This window comes from Convolutriloba macropyga, chromosome 4 (assembly GCF_964194025.1).
Source record: "Convolutriloba macropyga chromosome 4, txConMacr16.3, whole genome shotgun sequence".
NCBI classification, from domain to species: Eukaryota; Metazoa; Xenacoelomorpha; order Acoela; family Convolutidae; genus Convolutriloba; species Convolutriloba macropyga.
In genome coordinates, this window is record NC_134471.1 from 32824408 (window position 1) to 32842286 (window position 17879).

General features: G+C 35.8%; 1 protein-coding gene across 1 annotated transcript in view; it reads right to left on the reverse strand.

The window, feature by feature from the left end:
• Nucleotides 1–1368: 1368 nt before the first annotated feature.
• The window catches only part of LOC142338055 (uncharacterized), a 194537-nt gene continuing 178026 nt past the window's right edge, over nucleotides 1369–17879 (reverse strand). The window contains exons 16-18 of the mRNA XM_075387687.1: nucleotides 12092–12272; nucleotides 9284–9400; nucleotides 1369–1468 (exon numbers count right to left, since the gene is read on the reverse strand). Of these exons, the coding sequence (XP_075243802.1) occupies nucleotides 1369–1468; nucleotides 9284–9400; nucleotides 12092–12272 (398 nt within the window). The remainder of the gene's footprint in view (nucleotides 1469–9283; nucleotides 9401–12091; nucleotides 12273–17879) is intronic.

Genomic DNA, 17879 nt, shown 5'->3' on the forward strand with positions numbered 1-17879 from the left:
TGATAATGAATATCACCATTTTGTGATTTTATCATTTTATTGACTACAGAAAACAAATATTCCATCAATAAAATTACATAAAATCAGAAAAAGTCAGAGTCAATAAAATCACAAAATAGAGACAATCATTTACAAAATACATTTACATAAACAAGACTACAGGGAGATTACCTTTAGGTTAGACCAATGACCTGTTCTAAATTGTCTGACGGGTTAGTTGTCTCTTAATTTTAAAACCTATGGAAAACCTAAAGTGAAAAAATAGAAATATTGAGAATGGAAACTTGTATTGTCTGAAGAGAAAACATTGCGGACGAAGAGATTCCACCACCATACCAAGGTCATATGTGAAACCAAATAATCTACAAATTATTCTTCTGTGGAAATTTTGTAAAAAATGCGTTGAATTTCGTTGTGAATTTTTTGTATAAACTGTGGTGAAAAGCGGTGAATTTTTTTTTTCACCACATTCACTGCATCGCCACATTTCTTACAAAAATTCACCGCACTCGCCGCATTTTTTACAAAAATTCACCCATAAACATCGATCAGGGTATAAATTACGCAACAAACATTGCGAGATCATACTATGAAATTTTTGACCCAGTATTTTTGCGCCCCCAGTAACAAAGCGCGTGTCATTATATAATAAATCATCAATACCCTAGTCGAGACCTGAAATTTATGAAACGACCTATTAATTCCAGTTGGAGGGGGGGGGGGGAGGGTATATATTGAAAAAAAATTTACACGGTTGGGGACCCTAGTTGATTTCGAGGCTAATTATTTCCATAAGTCCTATATTCAAAGTCTATTCATATTCAAAAATGAGGTAAACTAAATAGTTCCGGCAACACCGGGGTTCGATCTCGTGACCGTCTCCAATCTTACACAATTCTTTACCAATTGCGCTACATGCCCTTAGCCCTAAACTTTGCAGGAAATTGAAAACACTTCATTATAACGGTCGCGAGCATAATTCCAGGAAATGTTTTATTGTCCAGCGAAATTCCAGAACAGCTTTATTGTGCAGCCAAATTCCAGGACGAATGTTTTAGTTCCAGCCAAATTCCAGAACACGTTTATGGTCCAATCAAATTCTAGGACGGTTGTTTTAGTTCCAGCCAAACCCCACGACATCACATTAGGTTCAGACAAGTTCTTTTAATACCCAATATCTGTCGAGGACATTCTTTTCATACCTTAAATCTTTCGAGGACGGTCTTTTAATAGTTCCAGGTCTCGATTAGGGCATGTAAAATGTTGCAGTTGCGTAGGGGGGATTGTACAAATAACATTCACCCACCAAGCTCGGAATTTGGAATATGTTTACCAAGAATTTTAACCAAAACTGAACTAGAATAGTTTCTAACTTGATGCCATGTGGTATGACTCGCTACTCATCGGATTAGTGATTTCTTCTGGTTCTTCATCCTCATAGTATCTTGCATCAGTTCTCCTAGAACCCCTGTTAACGGAAAATTAACTGTTTCACAGGTCCAAATTGTGTGAAAAAAATAATGTAAGAATAGCGGTGGAAAAAAAAATATTTTTCACAGCAAAGCACCCACATATTTTAGCAATGAATGTGTTGAAGGCGGTAAATTTTTGTAAGATCTAAAATTTTTAGCGGTGAAACTTCCTTTTTTTTCTGCATTCGCCGGAATTTTTACAGAAAAACAACTGCCGTACAAAAGTTTGACCCTCTGACTTCCTTCAGGTCAACTGCCATTCATCGAGTCAATCTGCCAATTACTTCTTTGTAGTTCTTTTGAATTTAAGTCATATTCACTCCCCTTTGTGAAACATATCCGTTCAAATTTTGAAACATTGCGGTTTTTAGGGTGAATTTTTTTACGATTAGCAATCTTTAGCGGGAAAATTTTAATTTTCACCTCTTCAGCGGGGGATAAATCACCGTACCAACAGGATGTTTAGCGGTGAATTGACCTACGATGTGCAATTTTTAGCGGTGAAACTTTTGTTTTCACCACTTTCAACACATTGAGCGCTAAAAACGCATTTCTTACAGATTTTGTAGCGCTAAAACGCATTTCGTACTATCATTCACCGCAATCTTCACATTTCTTATACTTAAAGGTATTTTTTAGCGTTAACACCACGAGCCTCGTTAGCATTGGTTTCTTTCAAAATAAACCGTTCTTCCACCCTCTGCTCATGACAACCAGCATCAACATCACTATCTACATCCGACAACATGCCAAGGTTTAGATGTCAACTTATTAAAGGACCAAACACGACCGAATTGTGCAATTAAAAGACGTCCCCAAACCATATATCCTACTCAATGAATTTAGCTCAACTACAGAAAACAGCTCCATTTCTGTTAGACTCAAATTATTCATTGATGACTTTTAAAATGCAAGTTTCTATAGCTGGTCTTTAACTCAACCCAACATGTTTTGCTCAATAGAAAATCGAAGTAAAAAATTCGGGTCCAGTTATTGCCATTAGTCGAGGAAACGACTGTATTCCCTCGAAGATATTACGTGCAACTGTTTTTTTTGCAATTGCTCACTTGGTATGCTTCAGCAAGTATAATCGTTCATTAGTGTAGCCGTGAAAAGTTGCCCACTAATAAAAGACGGGCAGAATGCCGGAAAAGAGCCGCCATTGAGGCGCTTGATTCACATCGAGATTGAACCAAAAATTTTTTTCTATTTATTTCCAGTATCAAAAAGTGTTCTAATTTGGCGTACAGTTTAAGTTGGATTCTAAAACTATACTTAATTCAGCTTCTAAACTGAAGGCTTATAAGCTTAATAACAATGTCAGCTAGCAAACACAAATGAACTTTTTTAACCTAATTCTCAATGACCAAAAGACGGGGCATTATCGGTTTATCCAATCTGTTTTGATTTTGCTCTTTTGACCTTGACTGTATTCAATATCTTGTGTAATCTATTGAGTGAAGGGATTCAAAATTCATTCAGTTGAAACAGTGAGTGAGGTAAGTCAGAAATCAAGTCGTGACTTGTGTAAAACGAAAAACGTGATTAAAAGGTAAAGCGGATTAAAAAAACACAGAAAGACAAGTCCTGAAGTACAATTCAAAGAATTGAATGAAAAACCTAGAAGTACTCTACCTGGCCAATAGATCAAGTGAACAACACCAGCCAAAACAAAAACGAAATCATATCAAAAAATTCAGAAACTAAAACAATCCAAAAAAAACCAAACAAAAATATACTCATTGCTGAAACTCTTGAAGCTTTTATACCCCTAAGGCAAAATTTATCCCTCTTATTATATCTATTTCAAAAAATTATTAGAAATCATTTTTTTTCTGAAATTGGTACAGTATTATCTCTGCAAGACCTAAAAAAAACTCATTGGCCCTTGAAGATCGATTAACCCGATAATGACAAATTTTTTTAATGAAATTGTTCGTAAACTTTGATGAAATACTGCTGAAAATTGCGATATTAATATCTTGAGAATCATTTCTTTATCTCTAGAGGCTATCATAAAACCCAATTCCAAGCCTGAAAAAATACATCAGCTCAAAGATCGATAGACAATAATCTTTAGAAAAAAAATTCAGATTTCAATAAATAAAAAAATGGTTCTATTAAAAAATTGAAAAACCATTCAATTGCCCACTAGCAACTATTTAATAGCATACCCTGGATGAGGTTATCTGGCTACTGAAGCAAGAAAAACTGAATAAAAGACAAATGTTTTGAATAAACTTGAAATTGCAAATTCTATCGAAAATTTTGCAAATTCGAGAGTATAAATTTTTGAAAACAAATTCAATGAATTTCACAACCAAGCAGTAACTTTTTATCAGACCGTGGAATCAGTTTTTTGGCACTTGAGAATGGACAAATATCAAAAATTGACGAAAATTTGAGGAAACTTTAAAAAAAAATTGCAGATTTTATCAAAAAAATGCTAAAATTCGAGACATTAAAATATTTAAAACCAATGCATTTTTACAAGGAACTATGCAATGCCCTATTATCAAACATTAAAAGAGAATTCCTGGTCCCTGAAGCCGGAAACTCAAAAAATGACAAAAATTATCAAAAAACTTGAAAAGAAAATGCAAAAATTAGTATCATTTTGCGTGTTTGTGTTTGTAGTACCAAAACATATAGCTCATAAAACGGTCATAAAAAGAAATTTTGTCCAACAAAAGTTCTTCGTCAACTATTAAAAACTTCAAACTGAGACTAATTGAACAAAAAACTGCAAAAAAATCGCAAAAAAACGTAAAAAAATGCAGCATTTTGAGCCCAAAAACTCCTAAAAATGATCATTTAACCTTAAACTAAGGCCATCCCAGCAGCTGCACCACTCTAAGCACTTGAGGCACTACTAAAGACCACTTTTGGCCTCCAATGAAACTTAATGCCTGCTGGGCTTTATCTGTGTATCCCGTTTTGAATGATTAAAATCATTGAAAAATGCGTTAACAAAAAAACACTGCGCCTCAATACAATTCAAGTTCTTTGAATTGTAAAAAACAAAGTAGCAAAAATCCCAACAAACAATTCAAAGATTTTTTAAAAAACTGTTCAAATTCTTTGAATTGTATGAAGGAGAGCCTCTAAATAACTGTCATTTAACAGGCTGACGGCGGCTATTAAAATACAAAAATCGGCAAATGTTGCAACAATTGCTCTTGCACGACAGGCGAAGCATTTTAATTTAGGGACTGTAGCCTGTATTAATGTTTTTTTATGGCTGGGAAAATTTTTTCCCCGCCGGGATTCGAACCATGGACCTCCCGATCAATAACCACCCGCACTTACCACTGCGTTATGAATCACTTACCTCTGCTGTGCTGCAACGGATAACAAATTAGCAAGCTTTACTTCGGCGCAATAGGGATCACTCAAAAATGAAGAAAAAAACGTGGAAAAATCACCCGAGAAGTTAAAGAATGTTATAGAAGAAAAGCACAAAATTGTTAGAAGAAACTTTTGCATAAAAAAGACACACACGTTTACAATAATTGCTATGAACTTCGTTCAATAGCAGTTAATAATTAAGTGTTTTTGAAGCATAGATTTAGAACAAAAAATACAAGAAAACTGCCAGATTTCATACATCATCATGGCATTTGGGAAGACCTGCTTCACAATTTTTGAAGGCAGTTTAGGCAGCTAATGTTTTTAAAACAATCAATAATGTGGCACTGTAGTGTAGCTGCAAAACGATATATTTCTCCAGAACTCAAAATTTTTTTCAAAAGTTTTTTTGCAATTCATCAGCAGCCTTCTGGGTAGAAGTTTGCCGTTAGTGCTTCATTTGGAGTCTAATGACCTAAAAAGCTCTAGGAGAACCTAATGCTCTCCAGGTTCCAATTTCTATCATATTTTTGAGTACAAAAAAGTCAAAAAATGGGCAACAAGAAAAACCTGCCCCGCAAAAAAAATCAGATGAAAAAGCAATAACACTAATATAATTGCAGCAAAATTTTTTGAGAGCAATTAAAAAAGAACAGGTTGATGTAAAAAAAGCCTCAGATAAACAAAAAACTTCGCTCTCTTCCGGGACAAATTTTTACGCCTACTTTTCTGCACATAAAACGCGGCATGAAAGGAGAATCACTTTTTCTTCTTAATTTTCTTCAATTTCTTCATCGGTAAGACATACACACTTTCAGGCTACTACCTGCTGTTTCAAATTCACTTCAGCAAAATTACCGATAAAAAGACGTTTCACCAATGCTTTTCTTCGATTTGTTATAAACAGCGCGCCAATTCAATTATTTGAAAAGCTAAAAAAAATTATCGCAGCATCGTTTGGCGGCTGAAAACATGAATTTGGCTAAAACATTTTTGTCGACCAATTGATACCATTATTAATAAGTTATTAATTTAAAACTTTTATAAATATTTTTCCTTTTGGTGCATTTTGACTCGTCGTTCATTTAGAACATCATCCTGCTGATCCCCCTCCCCTAATTTATGCCATTGATCAAGTTTTAAATTCGCATTTTTATCAAAACTCCAGTAAGCTGAAAATTGAATAGATGTACAAAAACTTACTCAGATTTACCGAACATCTTTGTCAGTTCTTTCTTCGATGACATCACATCTCCTTTAGATGGTGCCATCAAAATTTTTCTTGTTGATTTTTTGATGCAAATTTCTAATTAGTATATAACTCCGAAAATGAACCGAAAATGTTTCAATCAGCAGAAAACCGAGGTAATAAAATACGGGTCCAATTTTTGCCATTAGTCGAGGACACGACTATTCGTTTTGCATTCATGCCTCGAAGATATTACGTACAACTGTTTTTTTGCAATTGATCATTATTGGATATGCCTCAGCACGTATAGTCGTTCACTAGTGTAGCTGCGAGAATTTGCCAATAAATAAAATACGGAAAAATTGCCGGAAAGGAGCCGCTGTTCAGGCGCTTTATTCACATCGGAAAAAAAACCTGAAAAAGAAAAAAGTAGAAGTAAATTGACCAAAATGTGTTTTTATTTGGCGTAAAGTGTCAGTTGGTTTCTAAAACTATACTTAATTCAGCTTTTAAACTGAAAGCTTATAAGCTTAATAACAATTTCAGCTAGCAAAAACTCTAATGAACTTTGTTAAGCTAATTCTCGTTGACTAAAAGACCGGGCATTAGTGATTTATCCAATCTCTTTTGGTTTTGCTCTTTTGACCTTGACTCTACTCAAGATCTTGTGTAATCTATTGAGCGAAGGGATTTAAAATCCATTCAGTTGAAACAGTGAGTGAGGTAAGTCAGAAGTCAAACGTCAAAGTCGCGACTTGTGTAAAAGGAAAAACGTATTTAAAAGGTAAAGCGAAATAAAAAACCGTAGCAGCAAAAGTCCTGACGTACAATTCAAAGAGTTGATTTTTATTAAACAAAGAACTAGGCCTAAAACGAACTATGAGTGAATTGGGAAAACCGTTTCTAAAAAATCAGATCAAAAAGTTTTTAGAAAAAAAAACAGAAAATCAATGTCCAAATGTCACATGGGAACAAAAAACCACCAGCGAAAATTTGCAATTCTGTTCAAACAAAAATTAGGCCTAGAATGAAAGATAAAAAAGAGATAAATTTACCAAACTTTTTTTCTATTTTTTTTTCAGTATCAAAAAGTGTTCAAATTTGGCGTACAATTTCAGTTGGATTCTAAAACTATACTTAATTCTGCTTCTAATCTGAAAGCTTATAAGCATAAGAAAAATGTCAGCTAGCAAACATTTTAATGAACTTCTATAACCTAATTCTCAATGACTAAATGACCGGGCTTTATTGGTTTGTCAAATCTCTTTTGATTTTGCTCTTTTGAACTTTACTGTAACTTGTGTAATCCCTTGAGTGAGGGGATTTAAAATCCATTCAGTTGAAACAGTTAGTAGGGTAGGTCAGAAATCAAACGTGAAAGTTGTGACTTGTGTATAACAAAAACGTGGTTAAAAGGTAAAGTCCTGACGTCCAATTCAAAGTATTTTCAAATACTGTTCAAAGTCCTTAAAATGTATAAAGGAGAGCTTTTAAATAATAGCCATTTGAGACGCTGACGGCGGCTATTAGAAAACAAAAACCAACAAATGTCGGAAGAACTGCGCTTGAACGACAGGCGAGGCAATTGATTTCAGGATGCAATTTTTACGTCATTTTTTCTTTATGGGTGCAAAAAACCTTTCCCAGCCGTGATTCGAACCATTGACCTCCCGCTCCATAACCATCCGCACTTGCCACTGCGTTATGAATCACTTACCTCTACTCTGCTGCAACCGATTGTGAATTAGCAAGCTTTACTTCGGCGCAATAGGGATCACTCAAAAATGAAGAACAAAACATGTGAAGAAATCAATAATTGCTATGAACTTCGTTCAAGAACAATTAAAAATTAAGTGTTTTAAGAATAAGGATACGCATTAGTTTAAGAAAGAAAAACACATGAATAATGCCAGATTTCATACTTCATCATGGCTATTGGGAAGAAGTGCATCACAATTTTTGAAGGCAAAACAAGCAGCTATTGTTTTTAAATCAATCAATAATGTGGCTTTGTAGTCCAGCTGCAAAACGATATAGTTTTCCGGAATTCGAAAATCTTTTTGCAATTCTTCTGCAGTCTTTTGGGTAGGATTTTGCCGTTAGTGCTTCATTTAGAGTCTAATGACTCAAAAAGCTCTAGGAAAACCTAATGCTCTCCAGGTTCCAATTTTTATCTGATTTTTGAGTACAAAAAAGTTAAACAATGGGTCAGAGGAAAAATCTGCCCCGCAAAAAAAACATAACCGACTAACGTCGGGCGAATTGCTCTCAAACGACCGGCGAGCGGTTGGCTTCGTCAGTAGCTAGCCACGGGGGGGGGGTGCACTGGGGGCTGATAGGGGCAACACTGGGTTGGGGGGGGGGGCAACAGCGCGGTGGGGATGGGGGTCAACGGGGGGGGGGGGGGGGGGGTTCTCAACCTCTCAGAACCGCCCTTCACACCATAAGTATAAGTCTCCAAAACAGTTTGAGCTGAAACAGAGCTGAAAGGCTCTAAGAGCACTTAATGCCCGCTGGGCGCTACCTGTTTATCCCGTTTTTGAGGACGAAAAGTCAAAAGCGTCAGACGAAAAATCGGTCAAGCGAAAAATCGCATAAAAAAAAGACCAACAGGACTAATATAATTGCTACAAACTTCGTTTGAGAGCAATTAATCAAATGAAAAAGGCAATAAAACTAATATAATTGCAGCAAAATTTTTTGAGAGTAATTAAAAAAGAACAGGTTGATGTGAAAAGTGCCTCAGATAAACAAAAAAATTTCGCTCTCTTCCGGGAAAAATTTTTACGCCTACTTTTCAGCACACAAAATGCGGCATGAAAGGAGAATCACTTTTTCTTCTTAAAATTCTTCAATTTCTTCATCAGTAAGACATACACAATTTTCTGGCTACTACATGCTGTTTCAAATTCACTTCAGCAAAATTACCGATAAAAAAGACGTTTCACCAATGCTTTTCTTCGATTTATTATAAACAGCGCGCCAATTCAATTCTTTGAAAGCTAAAAAAAATTATCGCTGCATCGTTTGGCGGCTGAAAACATGAAGTCGGCTTTAAACAATTTTGTCGACCAATTGATACCATTATTAGTACGTTATTAATTTAAAAGTTTTATAAATACTTTTCCTTTTGGTACATTTTGATTCGTCGTTCATTTAGAACATCATCCTGCTGATCCCCCTCCCCTGATTTATACAATTGATCAAGTTTTAAACTCGCATTTTTATCAAAACTCCAGAAAGCTGAAAATTGAATAGATGTACAAAAACTTACTCAGATTTACCGAACATCTTTGTCAGTTCTTTCTTCGATGACGTCACATCTCCATCAGATGGTGCCATGGATGCCGAAGGATCATCTCTCGGAGACATTACATGATCTTCGTGGAACCTGACAAATGAAATTCAAAAAACCTTTTGACCTTGCTGACGCTCGATACTATCAGTTATCTTCTTTTTGTGAAGTATATCACAAAAAGTAGTTATAATTTCGAATAAGTTCATAGCCCCATCGAGGTCTTCGTTCAAAATTGATAAGATCAGACCATCAAAAACCCGCTGAGGGTGCGTTGCGTTCAAAAATACACGGGTAATGGCAGTTTCTGAGTCGAGCCAAAGTCTAACGATTACAACAAATTTTGAATTGGCAACAAAACGCAGACCATGCCAGATTGAAGTAACCTCTGTCCAGACAATCCCAGACCAAAGTGTCCACTGGTCAGGCTGAAGTGCGCTGGAAACACCGTGTGCGCTCGGAGTGCCCTCGATGTTGGTTGTCTCTGATAAGACTTTGCCAGACGGAAATTACCTCTGATCAGACCAAAATCAGACAATTGTCCAGACGATTGCACAACCATGGCCCAGACCAAACCCACACAATTGTTCAGACAATTTTTGCTCAAAATCACTTCTCATCAGACTATTAAGCGCGCGAAATAGCCTATGATCAGACTCAATTGCGCTCGAAGTAGTCTGGTAAGTGAATGGTTTTCACTATGAACATTTTTTTAAAAATTTTGCTACAAAATATTTAGTAAACCATTAGTATACCATTTAGTATACCATTAGTGAGCCAGTATTCAATGCTGTGCGAGCTAGTTTTCAATAGGCCAATTTCAAAAATTTTGCCAACTTTTTATTCTAGTCTTGTCAACCCAGGCTGAGGTCCCAGACCAAAAGTCGATATGTCGAGACCAATATGAACGCACAAGGGTGGTGTCGTGCGTTCAAAATTACACGGTCTGGAAACACGAATAAACGCACGATAGTTTGTACATAGGCAAATTTGAACGCACAAAAGTTTGGACAAGGGCAATTTTAAACGAACAAAAGTCTGAACATTGTGACTCTGGAGCGCACGAATATTTTTTGAATGGAAACAAGAATGCCAAAAAACTGATGCGCGCGTGTTTGACTAAGCACTCTTTCTAGTTAAAAAGCGACTGAGACAGTCTACGAAATGACGCTCTTTCTCAAGGTGCAAAGAAAATACTATTTTTTAAAAAATTTTTAATCTCAGTTCTGTCTTTTAAAAAAAGGGATATTGTCGGCTCTTAAACGCAGAACATGACCTTCTAATGTACATAACTTTTTTATTCGCCTTTATTAATGAATTTACTCTTCAGTTTCGATTCGGAGGCTCAACAGAGCTAAGCATCTTCAATAGGGCTAGAGCGACAAATTGATCCGCTCTATACCATATTTATTTCCTTTTCAATTAAAAACGTAAAAAGCTTAGTTTTTGTTCAAATGGTAAATGCTTGCCCTACAGTTTTTTACTAACCAAATACACAAACAAAATTATTTTGCCAGTGGAATAAGGGAATGATGACAAGTCGGTCCAGTTTATCCCATTTTAAAAACAAATTGCAAGTAATTTCGGCAAAAATTTTGTCTTCTTTGCCCCAAAAAAACTTTTCAAGCTGTTTAAACTGGTAACTCTTGAAATAAAACTATTTCAAGACAGCTTAATTGATAGAGGAACAACGCAATTAAGACAGTTTTTGTTGAATGCTTCCACTTAACGTATTCTGATTTTTGTATGATTGCAATGTATTCATATATTCATATATGACCTGGTAAGATAAGCAGAAAAAATGCAACCTTCCTTATTATGGACAAAGTTCGCTCACAAAACGTTGGAAATTGATCGCCGTTTGTTTTTAAATGATTTCAAGAATAAAATGTGTTTCCAGTTAATGATTCTTTTGTGATTACCAGGAAATCATACTTTCATATATGACCCTCAACGATAACCAGGAAAATCGAATATCATATCGGGGAGACAATGAACTGATATCATTTTTATCTTACTTGAGTCGAAATGAGCATAGCAATTGGGGTCCTTTAAGCCTCCTTTTAAAAAATGTATGGCATTTTTATGATAACCAGGATATCATACAAATCATATATGAGCTTGTATGATTACCGGGAATCATATATGACCTTGTATGACTACCGCGTTTTTGTATGACTGGCATCCCTGGTACTCAAGTGCAAGCTTTCTACCATGCAAACCACAACTCACCTGAGTTCATAAGTTACAAAACGTCGAACGCAGGAACTATCACAGCCAAAATTTTGCTTTGTGTTAGACAATTTCACACCTAGAATTATAGACCATTGCTGAATTTGCAAAACAAATTATGCTTTAATAACTGGGTGGCTGGCACCCCCTTCAGCCATTATTTTCATCGAGCATTTTATATCAAATAAAATGTAACAACTGCTATGGCACTTCATCACAACCTTCACCCTAAGTTATCTATACTTGAAACGAATGCATTATAAAAACGTTGTCTGAACAATAACGCAAGAAAGTCTGGACATACGCATTTTTGAACGCACGAAAGTCTGGACATAGGTGTTTTTGAACGCACGAAGAACGCACAAATATTTTTGAACGCACGAAAGTCTGGACATAGGTATGTTCCGTCTGGGGCGGTCTGGACATAGACATGCTTTGTCTGGGACGGTCTGGACGTATGGACTTTTGGTCTGGGACCTCAACCTGGGAAATTGTGTTCATTGTTTTGACCCATTTAAAGATTTTTGCATGTATTTTTTGATTATGCATTATCACCTGTCATCTTCGTCATCATCGCCGTATAGTGGAATATCTCTGTTTTGAGCAGCGAATGAGGGAGAATCTTCAGCTGTGTCTGCCTCTTCTGCAGTGTTTGGTGTTTGCGCTTCATTGCTTGTTCGCTGAGCTGGACTGGTGAAGCCACCCATATCACTCTCACCTTCTGGCGACGATTCATCTGAAAGCCAGAATGGCTCATATAACAGAAAGCCGGATCATATATCATAACAAAGAGTTGAAACATTCTGGGCAGGTTGTCGAAAAACAGCCGCCATTGCTTTCCATAACCCCAATTAGGATTGAAAGATCAGAAAAAAAGAAAAGTCCGATTGGTTTTAAAAAAAGTTCTTTCAAATAATAGATGGATTTCGCAGTCAAACACACTCCTGTTTGTTAATGAGGTGATAGAGTGATTAGTATCAACACCAATTAACATTGAACATGGTAACTAAGACTTATTTGAACAAAGTTCAAGAAGCGGGCATCTAAACTGTTTTTTTAATGGTTCTACCGTTTCTATCACAGAAATTCGGTCAATTTAAATTCCTCTACTTAGCAACTACACTTTAAAATAAAATAGGGAGAGAAGTGTGAAACTAGAAGTCAAGAAAGCTTTTCAGGCATGATGTCAAAAAACGGCAAATTGGGGTAAAGCAAAACATATTTTGTATGGCGAAGTACAAAAACATGGCAAGACAAGGTTATTAAAACCTTTTTTGCCTACCAACATCTACAAAAACAACCAGCTTGCAGGCTAGTAGAAAGCAGACTGCATATTTAAGCGACAAAAGGAAGCAAAAACCATAAATTTAAAAATTTGAAATGAATAGCAAAAACCAGAGAAAAAAACTCAAGTTCTTGAATCTTTTTGTACTGAAAACCCAATTTATGCCAATAAGATTTAGGCGTGCACTCCTGTATAGATTTTCAAAAAGCGTCGTTGGCCCCTTGAAATCGGGAACTTTGATAAAATTGTCTACAACTTTCATAAAAAAACTCAAACTAGGCAAAAAGTTGTTGAATACCTTAAAAACTTCATCTAGTCAAACCTGTGAAAATTGAAAGAAAATGCCATTTCTTTAAATCTCTAAATTGCCTGATAATTCTAAATTAAAAACTATTTCATTACCATAGGAACTACGCAAAAATGTTTTGCTATAAACTTAGAGGGGATTCTTCTGCTCTTAGCAAAACGCAAAAAATTACCAAAAATTTTCAGATCTTATAGAAATTATTGATTTTTATTGAAAAAACCCCAAAGATTAGTGATGTTATTATCTAGGAAAATCATTTTTGTTTCTCTCGAGAAACCCTTCAATAAACCATCATCTTGTCTTTAAATTTTTTTTTGTTAAATTAAAAAAACTGGGCGATAATCTTTTTTATCCCCTTTGTATTGATCAAAGACATGGAAAATGTTTGATAACTTCTTTCGAAAAAGAGACAGAGCAGCAAAAACAATCCAATTCTGGGCTTGTAAAAACAAATCAGGCCAAGTCTTGAACTTCAACTCCAAGAAATTCATTGAGTAAACAATTAAAATAAGCAGAGAAATAATAACGAAAAGATCCAACAAAAAATGACACGATAAACCAGTCAAAAAATATTAATCAAAAACAGAAGTTCATAGTCAACGTTTTTTGATTGAGCAGAAAGAGTTAAAACATAAATTAGATTGCTGCAAGTGAAAGTAATTTTTTTCAACCAACGTGATCTTGCTCCACTTTAACATCAAGCTGAAATAATTTCATGCGGCACTCGCATTTTACGTCCGTTTTTTTGTTAACCAACAGAATCGGTCAACAGGTCTAGTGAAAAAACATAACCGCAAGACTATGGTACAAAAATATTGTAGACAAAATGTAGATAAAATATATCAGATTATGCCCCCGCCAATTCCACAAAGTTTAGTGCTTACCTAAATAAATTAACCGTTTTAAAAAAATAAAAATAGTAAAGGATGACAAACATGAGAAAAGGAAATCTGACTGCAAAAATAATAACTCGTCGTCAATTTTGTTTTCATAAGTTGAGACCTCGAAAAAAGTTTTGGCATTTGAGCATGCAAAAAAAGTTTTATTTCAATGAAAGACTACCAACTGAAAGAAAAAAAGAACAGAAACTATATACAGAGCAAAGAAAGAACGGAAGAGGAAAAAAATTTAAAGAGGAAATTGCTTGAAACAAAAATTGCCACAAACTCGGAACGTCGCAAAAAATTTTTCCCTAAAAACTTGTAAAAATTTTGAGCCACTAGGGCAAGGATTCAATCAATTTGGTTCACGGAAGCTCTACACAACCATTAAAAAAGAAAACAACAAAAAAAACTTGAAGAATACTAATTTGTGTCAATTAATTCAATGTAAAACGTCCCCGAAGTGTCATTCCAGGGTAACCTTACCTGAAGAGTAGCTATAGCTGATGTAATAAAATATAGTTGACAGATCGTCCCAAAATAGCCACGATAGCGTTGTTGATCTACAGTCTCAAAAATTGAAAAAAAAACAGATCAAAAAAGTACTTTCTTTCCTTTAAAAATTGATAAATATTTTTCTTATTAAGAACCATGTGTAACGAATTGCTGCTTCTGTTAGCTACTCCTCAAAACCCTTCACTTATATTACCACACACACTTGCTCGACCTTATTTCATTGAATTAAAATAACGAAAAGTCAAATTCAGAGCGAGGAAATCTTTTTTTAGAGTGAGTAAATTCACATCAGGCCATAAAGTTATTCTTGCAAGTCAACAAACCAATTGCTCCAATAAGAGCAAAAAACGCTCGCAAATCAGTTGAAATTGCATTAATGAATGAACAAGAAGCAGATTTGAAGTGATTGTGCCGTCATGTGATTGTAAGAACAATCCTAACGACCAAACAAAAACATAATCGACAATACGTGGGAAGAATTTCTCTCAAACGACTAGTGAGAGCTCTAATCAATTTCATCCTGCATCAGTCTGCAGGGAGGGGGATCCTAAAAGGAACTGAGAAGTTCAATAGTGGGCTTAAAATAACCACATTAGAGGTTCACATATACCACTATTGAGATTTAAATTGAAAAACGGCACCAGTTTCGGCGCACTTTTGATTTGACTATTAGTATTAAACTGACGCCAATTGAGTTCAGCTGCTTGAATTGTGATTGAGAGAGAGTTTTAGATCATCAAAACGCAAAAAGTCAAGGGCCTAAAAGTCACTCAAGAGGTCAAAACGTTCAAGCGCAAAATTTGCATAAAAAGACGCACACGTTTACAATAATTGCTTCTCTACTAAAGCAATTAAAAAGCAAAAGAAGGCCAACAATAGCCTCGGCTATCGCTTGGGTATTAAGAGGAAAAACTACTCTAAAAAACTAAAAATAGTAGGATGTAGGCAAACACAAATAAATTGAAAACTGATCAAAATATAATTCATATCGAAGGATTGCTGAAACCACTGGAACAACAAACTGCAATCAAAAATACCAAACTTCCAAAATCAAATTGAAGGAGGCTAAAAAACTGGTGAGAAATCATCCAAATCAACAAAGAGCACAAAATTGCATCTAAAAGTCGAATTTTTACTCCAAATGGTCACTACTGCATTGAAACGTACTGTTATCGGCTAATATATTTGAGTTGAACACCTTCGTTTGAAAAAATGAGAGTAAAATATGGCTTCGAAGAGGTTTCAGGTCATCAAAAAAATTTGCTAGATGCACACAGTTTTCTTCGTGCCTACACTCCTTAGTTCCTCGCTGTTTCTCTCTCTCTCTCTATCTCTCTTCTCTCTCTTTCTCTCTCTCTCTCTCCATCTATCGTTCATTTTGATCTTTCATAATCCCTTTTTTTACATTTGATGAGCGGATTGAACTAAATGCTCTTTTTCACGTGCGGCCTTTGTCATTTTCTAAATCACATTTTTTAAAAAATTTTCCTCTTGGAGAACTTTTCGTGAACTAACAAATTTGCGGCAATTTTCGTTTCAAGCAATTTCCATTAATTTTTTTCCTCTCCTTTCCTCGCTTTGCCCTGGATTTACAGTTTCTGACCTTTTTTCTACCAGTTGGTAGCCTTTTATTGAATGAAAACTGTTTTTTTTGCACGTTCAAATCCCAAAAAAATTCGAGGTCTTAAGGCAGACCCAAAGTGGGCTCCTTTTACAGCCTGAAAGTATTAAGAGCTAGGGTTATACTTATTTCTGCGCGCAAAGTAGGCTTACCTATATCTCTCAGACTAACCGACTCGGTAAAACGCTGAAGGTATATTTCAATTATAACGATGTATAAAAGAGTTAACGCCGGAGTCAGAGGTATACACATCGTGCAAACATACCCGGCAGATTGCCGGAAAATAGCCGCCGTTGATTCCAATAAGCATGATTGGGATTGAAATAACAGAAGATATTGAAAAAAAAAGGTTTTTGTACAAAAACATTTTTTAAGTCCGATTTATTTTGATGGCATTTCGTAGTTGAACATACTTCTGTTTCTTAGAGAGAGGCTACAGGGGCTACTATCAATAACAATAAGCATTAGAGAGAGGTAACTAATACTTATAGGACCGAAGTTCAAATAGCGGGCATCTAAAATTGGGCTTTATGGGTTTATCCCGTTTCTATTTCTGACTTCAATTTTTTATACTGACTCTGTTCATTTTGAATTGCTTTGCTGAGCAACTGATGTTCAAAATCACTTTTAGCAGAATGAGAGAAGAGATAAACTAGCCTAGAGAAGTCAAAAAGATTTCACGCAAAATGTTGAAAAGGCGGCAAAATGAGGTAAAGCGAAACATTTTTTTATTCGACGAAGTAAAAAAAAAAAATAGGAGCGCTATAATAGCCGGCTGAGAAGATGAGGGCGGCTATTAATTACTCTAATAGACTGAATATAGTTAGTAGAGTTCTCTCTATATAAAAGAGAATAGTGTCTTCTCAGCCTCTTATTGGATGGAGGTGTACATCCAGTATTTTTACTGCTACAGTCTCAACTTGTGAAGAAATTTTGAAGATGAACTATCGGTCTTGATGAACAATTCTTTTGAAAAATTATTGGCCGTGCTATAATAAACAAATGGGGCAAGCAGGGTGGCTATTAAACATACCCATCAAAGTAATTTTTGAAATGCAATCTATGCAGGCTTCAGCTCTAAGTTTTCATCTATGTTTTTCACATAAATTCATCACAAAAAGCTATTGAAATATTTTATGCGACAATTTTTCATCACGGCCTTGGCATAAAACATCGATGGGACTTGTATTTTGTGAATTTTCTATAGTCGCTCGACGGATTTTTGACGCCATGAATCTTCTCCAATCCTTCAACGGATTAATGAAATAACGCTGACACATCGATGGAGTCGATTGGCACCTCAGCCCGGGAATCTTTTACATTTTGAGGTTAATAACGGTGACACCGGCGCGGGAGTAGCCGCGTTGCCCTAGTCTAAACCGGAAGTTTTTGAAAAGACCCCATCATCGACCGATATCAGGCAGGAAAAGTCTGTCCTGAATAGATTTTTGGTAGGAAAAGAGTTTGTTGGGACAGTAAGTGATCCTTGACTTTGGCTAGACAATAAAACGTGCCCTGGAGTTTGGCTCGACAATATAACGTGTCCTGGAATTCGGCTGGATAAAATAACGTGTCGCTGGAAGATAAAACGTAACCTGGACTTCGGAACGATGTCCTTTACTTTAGATTCTGCCCGTCGAAATTGAACCCAAATTACCCCACTACCATCATCCCACCAGCACCACCACCGCCGCGACCACCACCGTTACCACCACCACCACCACCAGCGCCAC